The following is a 9,462-nucleotide window of genomic DNA, read 5'->3' as shown; positions in this document are numbered from 1 at the left end:
AGCACCAAGTTCTGCTTCTTATCTTGGGCACTTGTCACATCCCTGAGGCTGAGGCAAGGAAAGAGAAGGAAAATAAGTGACAACGAGCTCCCACTGACTGATAAATTACTATTCAGCTCCTCATTTTGAACTGCATGGCCCCTGTGCACTCCGATTCCATCCTGCCTTGTGGTCTATGTGCACCTCTCATTGGTCCTTAAGACCAACCTTGTGTTCAGGCTGCAGCGACTCTGTCAACTGTCCAGTGAGGTTTTCGGCTAGAGGAAGGTGTGGCCTACAGGCTAGAAGCTGACCTGGGGTTTGGGAGCCCACAGCATCCTGGGGAGGGAAGATCTCTGGATATACAGAGCAGGAAGTAGAAATAGCCTGGGAATCCTCATTTAGCCTCAGAGCTGCACCCCCGAGGGACTGGGAGAACAGAACAAGTGACAAGATGGGATACAACTAACATAAGAGAACAGTGCCTTTTGCGGGGATGTGGGGATGGAGAGAAAGGTCACTTACAGAGTTAGTCCTCTTCCTCGGGATCACTGATTTCTTCATAGGCCACCGGTTTCCTTTTTCGCAGTCTGTTGGCCCAAACATTAACCGTCTTTTTCTTGGATCCTGGAGAAGAGTTGGTAAATGGGGGTTGGGTGGGTTAGGGAATATCTAGTCCTGTTTTGTCAGAGAAGGAGATGCCTCCTCCCTTCCCAAGTGGCCACAGGTCTTCTACACAGTCTGTTTTGCACACTTTCTGGCTCAAAGAAGCTGAGAGGTTAAACCCACACCAATACACACCAAATACACACCCAATGGCAGTTAGAGTTTTAGCTTCTGGCTCCTTTCATCGTCAGGTTTAGATTCCCAGTAAGTAAGTTTAGATTACTTACCACATTTATTCCGACTTTCTTCCACTCAGCAGATATATTAAGGGCATATTGTATGTCAGGCATTGAGCTGAGGGTGGGGATAGAACTCTGAGTAAGACGTGTTCCCAAGTTATCACAGATGGAATGACCTGAGTTCCCCCACCAGGGATTGAACCCATGCTCCATGCAGAGTAGGTGCAGTCTTAACCACTGGACTGCCAGGGAAGTCCCTTGAATTGAACACCTTTTTTTTTTTTTAGTTTTTCTTTTTTTTAATATAAATTTATTTATTTTAATTGGAGGTTAACTACTTTACAATATTGTATTGGTTTTGCCATACATCAACATGAACCCGCCACAAGTATACACGTTCCCCATCCTGAACCCCCCTCCGTCCTCCCTCCCCGTACTATCCCTCTGGGTCGTCTCAGTGCACCAGCTCCAAGCATCCAGTATCATGCATTGAACCTGGACTGGCGATTCATTTCATATATGATATTATACATGTTTCAATGCCATTCTCCCAATGAATTGAACACCTCTGAATAGCCTGTGAACTCGGATTCTTTATTCCCATTTTATGGACTAGGAATCTGGAGCTCAGAGAATTTGAAAGGCTTGCCCCCAGTTACATGGCTTTCATATCGATGACAACTCAGATCTGTGATTCTGTAAGTTAGCTTTTAAAAAAAAAACTGGCCATGCCATGTGGTTTGTGGGATCTTAGTTCCTTGATCAGGGATCAAACCCAGGCCCCAGCAGTGAGGACCCTGGAAGTCAGCTCAAATGTTTCAGCTGGGGCTGAGCAAGCTCTCAGCCCAGCCTGGCCCTAGGCCTGTCCAGGATCCATCTCCCATGACTAACCCATTCACTTGAACATGGCCAGGGAAGACAGAGGACTTGTTCCCAAACAAGTAAGAAAGGTTGTATCTCTTACCTGATGTTTTCTTACTCTGCTGAGCAGAGATACTTGCTTTTGTCTGGGAGCGCAGCTGTCTCTGAGCCTGCTCTGGGCCTGATGTTCCTGGTACTATCTTCGAACGTTTTTTTCCCTTTACAGGCTTCTTGGGCATCACCTTCTTAACGTGAAAGTCATGTACAATCAGTATCCATTTCTCAAGTGCTTTTAGAGCTTACAAAGTGTTTTCTTGTGCAGTACCTTAATTAACGTTCTCAACAAGTCTGGGGGATCATTATATTACCTGTACCTCAATTACAAAGAATCTAGGAAGTTAGAAGGAAAAGGAATGGTCTAAATGAAGGGTGTTTCCACGATTAGAACGCTTGTTTTCATGCTTTTTCCAGACTGACACCCTCACCAAGAGAAATCTCCAAGTGAGCAGGAGTGTGGTACACGGAAGATTTGGAAAGTAGAGTATTCTAACAATCCATGAGGTCTGTGAAAATGAGGAGGGGCTTCTATAAAATCTAAGGGATTGAAGATAAGCTAGTTGACAGCTGCGGGGAGAGCAAATGGAATGATGTGCAGAGGGGACAAAACACTGCTGGCAAATGGTGTGGGAGAGATGAATATAGGGAAAGGAGAAGAGAGAATGGTTCACATAAATTCACGCAGACAGCCAAGAAAGTGGTGCCAGATGTGACATCCTGTCCTACCTCGGCAAGAACATTTCATGTGGAATTAGGTGAGGTGGCTCCTGTACCAATTCTACTTGTGTCAGGGTGTGTCACTGACCACCGATCTTAAAGCTAACCTTCATTCAGCTCTTGCTTATAAAACTGAACTGTAAAACAAGCTAAGTGAAAGAATTTCTAAGGCTATAAATGCTGTTTAAACGTGATAATAATAAAAACAAACACTTTTATGATCCCTCTTTGAATTCTCTCTTCAACCGTGTCCACACTGGTACTGGTAACCGAACCACCAGATCCCTTTACCCTCTAAACTATAGTTTAATCTGCAATTGCAGAAGAACTCATTCAATAAACCTCTAACGGTCTTTCTGGGCTGGAACTGGGGCTTCAGGGATGCCTCAGCGGCAGACAAGGTCCCTAAGGAGCTCACAGAAGAGAGGGGCTGACAGTTCAAGTGATTCCCAAGCAACACGAAAGGGGCCCTGTTGTGAGAGTGGGTGTCTAAACAGAAGTGTCAGCAGCATCTGCAAAATTTAGGGGAAATGCCTGAGCTTCAGAAACATGTGAAACAGCTTACAAATTTGGAAATGGTTTGGGGCTTTGGATTAGACTACTACCACTGCCACTGTTAGGCTTCCCTGGTGGCTCAGATGGTAAAGAATCTGCCTGCAATGCAGGAGACCCAGGTTTGATCCCTGGGTCAGTAAGATCCTCTGGAGAAAAGAACAGCCACTGTGGTCTCAAGCAGATTATTTAACATCTCTGTACCACAGTATCTGCATTATTATGAGTAGTAGTATTTAATAATACTAATACTAACCTCATTATTATTTGGGGATAATAATAGCAGGAACATCATAGAGTTTTAAGGGCTAAATACACTAATTCATGTAAATTGTCTAAAATAGTATCTGTCATCACTAAGAAATCAAGGAAGTAACAGCTATCACAATTGTTGTTAATTATTATTTAGCTCTTGGTACTACATCAGGAATTGTGATAAAGAGATCAGGAAAGGGAGGCAGTGTGGGCCAGGCTACTTTCCCACTGTTATCCCAATATTCACATCTCCAGAGACATAAACAGTCTCTGGTCCTTTGGATTTGGGTGGCACTCACCTTCTGGCGTTTTCTCCCTTGCATGTTGGAAGTCCCTTCAGCAGGTTCATCTAAAAGGAGGTGACAAGTCAGAAATTTGTTTTTGTTGTTGGCAAATATTCTCAAACTGCAGAGACTCCTGTAGTATCAGGAATTTCTGCAGCAGAGGGTGACGAGTCCACTCATTATCAAAGAGTTACTCTGAGACCAGCCTCTGAATAACAACAATTTCGGTATTTATTTGCAGCATCAATTCAGAATTTTTCTTCTGATGGTTTATAAAATGCAAACTAAACCCCATCACTGCCTTATCCTATCCTATTATGTATTTCTTATTTTTTCCCAAAGAAGTAAATTGATTGGTCTTCAGCCAAAAATCACTCTATACTTAAAATGGTGACTTTCACAGTATGTCAGTTACACCTTAATGAAACTGTTAAGTGTGAAATGAACCATGGATGATTTACTCCAGTGGTTATGGAATGTTTCCAGTATAAGGATACCTCTTTAATATCAAAAGCTCTGTAGGTACTCAAGTACTGGCTTTTTAGCCCTCTTATAGTAATTTTGGGAGCTTGTGGAAACGGCTCTGTTAAACTAGAGAGTCAAACAAAGGGCTCCTGGAGACATTTTGAACATTTTCACCCTGTTTTCTCACAACTGTGTTGTCAGAACAAAAGAGCAATGAACACATCCCATTCCCTTTTTAAGTGAGTACATGCACTGCTCAGATGCACAAAGATTTCTAGAATCTGTCACTTTTTTAAACCTTACATTGCCTCTGCTCATTGACCAGTAGGAAAGGTTAATGTGTGGAAGATTACTCTCTTAAACTCTCTTCCAAACTCAACACATAGAAGCAGGTTCGATTAGGAGTGAAACAACTATTTGGTTTTGATAAAACACAAGCAAACAGCGTATGTCATTACATAATATGTTAATCACTTTCTTAAGATAGTTATCCAATACCTATGCACTATTATTTTGGAAGTTTTGGGTGGATTTACACTTCATTTCTTTTTTTGGATTTACACTTTAAGTTTTCCTTAATCGTCCTGTGATTCATTAATGGTGCTTAGCAAGAACTAACTCCTTTAAAAAAGAAATGTTTCAAACATGCACAAAATTATGGACAATTATATCTGAAATGTGCATCTACCCTTGGGTCTAGCTGGATTTCAACATTATCTCACAACTACTTCAGATCGCTCTGAGCTCTTTATTCAAAATATAACAAAACACTATGAACAAGTCACAGCTGAAGCCATCTGTGTGGCCCTCACTGATCCCTACCCTCCTTCCTTTTCCACTTCTTCACTCCAGAGTTTGATGGGTTTTATTCTCATTCACGTTTTTATACATTTACCAAATATTTTCTATCCATAAAAATATACATATTCTTGTTTTGCATGTTTTAGGATTACATATGAATGGCCTCTGACTGTGCTTAACCTTCTGCATTCAATTTTTTTTCACTTAACCATGATGCTTTTGAGGGAACAAAATCCTGAGAATCTTTCTCCATCTGGAACCCAGCATAAATGGGCTTCAGGAGACTCATTTCCTGTCACTTACCCTTTTCCCTGGGGTTCTTAATTTTAGAATCACAATGCTTGGATTCTGTGGCTCCATTTTTAGGACACATGAAAGCTGGTGGGGTACACTTGAGACCTAGAATGATGCAAAATATTTGTTTCTTAACAGACAACCTGAGAGGAGGGGGAAATGCTAGGACACAGCACCAACAGTAAAGCTCCTCAGCTGGGCAGGGGGAATCTGAACCATAGCCAGTGAGAGAGAAATGCATAGAATCCAGGTCTGAGCATCTCTGGGGCCACTCTCAGTCCACAGCCCTGCACAGGACTTAAGAGAGCAGAAGGCTTGAAACCTGCCATGGGGTTTCTTCACACAGAAAAGGACAAATGTGGGACATTTGGCATAGCCTAAGAAGAATATGGCTTGTAAAGAGGAATCGTCATTTATTCCCAGCCTTTTCTGGACCCAGAACTTCCTATTACCTAGTCTAGTCATGGTTTCATAGTTTCTCTTCAGATTCACATAGGTGACTTTCTCCGAGTATCCCAGACGTGCCCACTCTTTCTTAGAGAAGTATTTGGAAATATTCTTGAAACTCTAAAAAAGAAAGAAAAATAAATCCCAACAATGACTCAGCCAAACACGTCTGACTTTCAGCCAGGAAGTCTCCCTTGGCTGCAGGGCCTCCATGTTAGATCTATAAAGTGGAGCTAATAATCCCTCTCTAGTCATGGCTAACAGAGAAAATGGGTAACATTGCCTAGGCTCTCGTCTGGCACGTAGTAGGTGCTTAATGCTGGTGGCATGCTCTTCTCTCACTTTCCAGAATAGATTGAGAACCATCCAATCCAGTGCAAGATCACAGATCTTGTACCCAAGGATACCAGGCAAGGACAAAACGAGAGTCAGAAGCTCTGGATCTCCCCCTGACATGCTGCTCCTTGTCCCCAGTGCCTCTGATCCTCCCCCAACCCCCAATGACCAGATATCTAGTCACCATACATTGTCCCCTGGGCCATTCCTCTGCCCTCTCCAGATCAACTCACTTTGGATTTCTTCTCTAATTTCTTCCTATCTTCCCTGGGGGTTTCGTAGAAGCTGCCTCTGTTCATGGTGCTTATCTAGAAGGAACACAGCCTGGGTCTCTCCAGTCACAAGGCCAAAGGTTCTGTCAGGAGAGAAAGTGTTGAAGGAAGTCCACACTCAGTTAGTCACCTGTATTAAGGTTCTACTTTTCTCCATCCTTGGCTTATCTGCCCCTGAGAAAGGACATGAGGGTGGGGAAATCAGATGAGAACAGGAAGCTGGAGGTCTCTGAGAGAAGTAGTGATTAGGGATGACATGTTTTCTGTCATGATCAAAGTAGCATTGAGTCTTTGAGGGAGGTTGGTTACTGTTGTTAGTAGCTTGCCTGGTTTGGCTCATTTTGAAGGAAAGATATCAAACACTTGTTGGGGAAGTAGTGAAGTGAATGTATAGTATTATTGAGGGGGGCTGTTTTGAGGCAAAGGAGGGGAGGGGAGGAAAGTCCCAGAGATCATATGGTGTCTGTGATTGAAAGGTTTCAGTTTTCAGGAAGAGGGATGTGGGATTTTGCTCTGTTGAAAAGAAATGAAGATCACTAATATGAGTGAATTTAAAGTGTATTACTAGGCCTAAATCAATAAAATCAGAAATGAAGAAGATGTTACAACCAAGACCACATAAAAACAAAGGATTGTAAGAGATTACCTAGATATGGCATTTTTCACAGAACTAGAAAAAGTAATTTTAAATTTTGTGTGGAAACCCAAAAGACCCCAAATAGCCAAAATAATCTTGAGAAACCAAGAACAGAGCTAGAGGTATCACACTCACAAACTAGTAGCTGAAGGTGTCTTCAGACTATACTACAAAGCTACAGTAATCAAAACAATATAGTACTGGCATAAAACCAGACACACAGATAGATGGAACAGATTATAAAGTCCAGAAACAAACCCATGCACATATGGTCAATTAACCAGTGACAAAGGAGGCAAAAATATACAAGGGAGAAAAGACAATTCTCTCCAATAAGTGGTGCTAGGAACATTGGACAGCTGCCTGCAAATAACGAAATCAGAGCATTTTCTTACACCATATAAAAAATAAACTCAAAATGGATTAAAGACCTAAATATAAGACCATAAAACTCCTAGAAGAAAACACAGACAGAACACTCTTTGACATATATTGCAGCAATATTTTTTGGACCTGTCTCTTACAGAAAACTAAACTAAAACAAAAAATGGTACCTAATTAAACTTGAAAGCTTTTGCACAGCTAAGGAAACCATTGACAAAACAAAAAGACAACCTACTGAAAGAGAGAAATATTTGCAAATGACATGACTGATAAAGGGTTAATTTCTAAATTATATAAATAGCTTGAAAGAATATTTAAAAAGCAAACAACCTTATTTAAAAATGGGCAGAATAACTGAAAAGGCATTTTTCTGAAGAAGACATGCAAACAGCCAAGTCAATGAAAAGATGCCCAATATTGCTAACCATCATAGAAATGCAAATCAAAACCACAATGAGAGGGACTTCCCTGGTGGTCCAACAGCTAAGACTCCATGCGCCCAATGCAGGGGGCCTGGGTTCAGTTCCTAGTCAGGGAACTAGATCCCACATGCTGCAACTAAGAGTTCACATGCCACAACTAAGAGTACACATATGGCAACTAAAAAGATTTTGCATGCCTTAACTAAAGATTCTGCGTGTAGCAATGAAGATTGAAGATCCCATGTACCACAACTAAGACCCAGTGCACCCAAATAAATAAATATTAAAAAAACCCCAACATTATGAGATATCGCCTCACACCTCCCAGAATGGCTATCATCAAAAAGACCACAGACCATAAACACTGGGGGAAGTGAAGTGAAGTCGCTTAGTTGTGCCCAACCCTTTGTGACCCCATGGACTGTAGCCTCCCAGGTTCCACCATCCATGGGGTTTTCCAGGCAAGGATACTGGAGTGGGTTGCCATTTCCTTCTCCAGGAGATCTTCCCGACCCAAGGATTGAACCCGGGTCTCCCACACGGTAGGCGTTGTAGGCAGACGCTTTACCATCTGAGCCACCTGGGAAAATCATCAACATTGGGGGAGGATGTGGAAAAAGGGTACTTTTGTATATTGTTGGTGGGAATGTAAATTTGTATAGTCACTGTGGAAAACAGTGTGAAGGTACATCAAAAAACTAAAAATAGAACTACAATAGACTCAGAAATTCCATTCCTGGGTATATATCCAAAATAAAACAAAAGCATTAATTTGAAAAGATACACACAGCCTAATATGCACAGCACCATTATTTATACTAGCCAAGATATAGAAAGCAACTTAAGTATCTATTAACAGATAATGGACGAAGCTGTGGTATATATATATATATGTGCATGTGTGTGAGTGACACACAAGGGAATACTACTCAGTCATAAGAAGAATAAAATTTTGTCATTTGCAACATGAGTGTATTACGCTAGTGAAATAAATCAGACAGAAGACACATACCATATGTTATCACTTATACGCAGAATCTTAAAGAAACCAACAAAGAAATGAGCATAACAAAAAAGAAACAGATTCACAGATAAACAGAACAAACTAGTGCTTATCAGTGAGGAGAGAGAAGACAGGAGGGGAAAGATAGGGATAGGAGATTAAGAGATACAAACTGCTATGTATAAAATAAATAAGCACTAAGGACATACTGTACAATACAAAAAACAGTCATTATTTTGTAATAACATTAAAGGAAGTATAATCTATAAATGGGCTTCCCTGGTGGCTCAGAGGTTACAGTGTCTGCCTGCAATACGGGAGACCCAGGTTCGATCCCTGGGTCAGGAAGATCCCCTGGAGAAGAAAATGGCAACCCATTCCAGGATTCTTGCCTGGAGAATCCCATGGACAGAGAAGCCTGGTGGGCTACAGTCCATGGGGTCGCAAAGAGTAGGACACGACTGAGCAACTTCACTCACTTAATCTATATACACATTTTTAAAAATTTTTATTTTTACTTTATTTTACAATACTGTACTGGTTTTGCCATACATTGACATGAATCCAACACGGGTGTACATGCGTTCCCAAACATGAACCCCCCTCCCACCTTCACTTAATCTATATATACATTGAATCAATTTGTTGTATGTGTGAAATTAATGTATTGTAAATCAACTATATCTTGATTTTAAAAAGGCTATTAGTACCTTTTTGAAAATTATTAAAGTGAAGAGAGCTGGCATCTCTGACACTACAGGATCACCCATCATTCAGGCTGAGAATGTGGCATTGGGAGTTTCTCTCAGGAGGGGAGAGCTTTGGGAGTTTCTCTCGGGGAAGGGAGAATC

General features: G+C 41.4%; 1 protein-coding gene across 1 annotated transcript; it reads right to left on the bottom strand.

Moving 5' to 3' along the window:
* Positions 1-508: 508 nt before the first annotated feature.
* LOC102186391 (protein SSX1-like) lies at positions 509-6,192 on the bottom strand. The gene is made up of 6 exons (XM_018044602.1): positions 6,127-6,192; positions 5,563-5,677; positions 5,120-5,215; positions 3,566-3,615; positions 1,687-1,927; positions 509-606 (listed from the first exon to the last, which is right to left on the bottom strand). The coding sequence occupies exons 1-6, from the start codon at positions 6,190-6,192 to the stop codon at positions 509-511; spliced, it is 666 nt and encodes a 221-aa protein (XP_017900091.1).
* Between the last annotated feature and the right edge of the window lie 3,270 nt (positions 6,193-9,462).

The sequence above is a fragment of the Capra hircus genome, unplaced genomic scaffold (genome assembly GCF_001704415.2).
Source record: "Capra hircus breed San Clemente unplaced genomic scaffold, ASM170441v1, whole genome shotgun sequence".
Lineage (NCBI taxonomy): Eukaryota > Metazoa > Chordata > Mammalia > Artiodactyla > Bovidae > Capra > Capra hircus.
The sequence above is the reverse complement of the archived record's forward strand: the minus strand, read 5'-3'. Positions and strand labels throughout refer to the sequence as shown.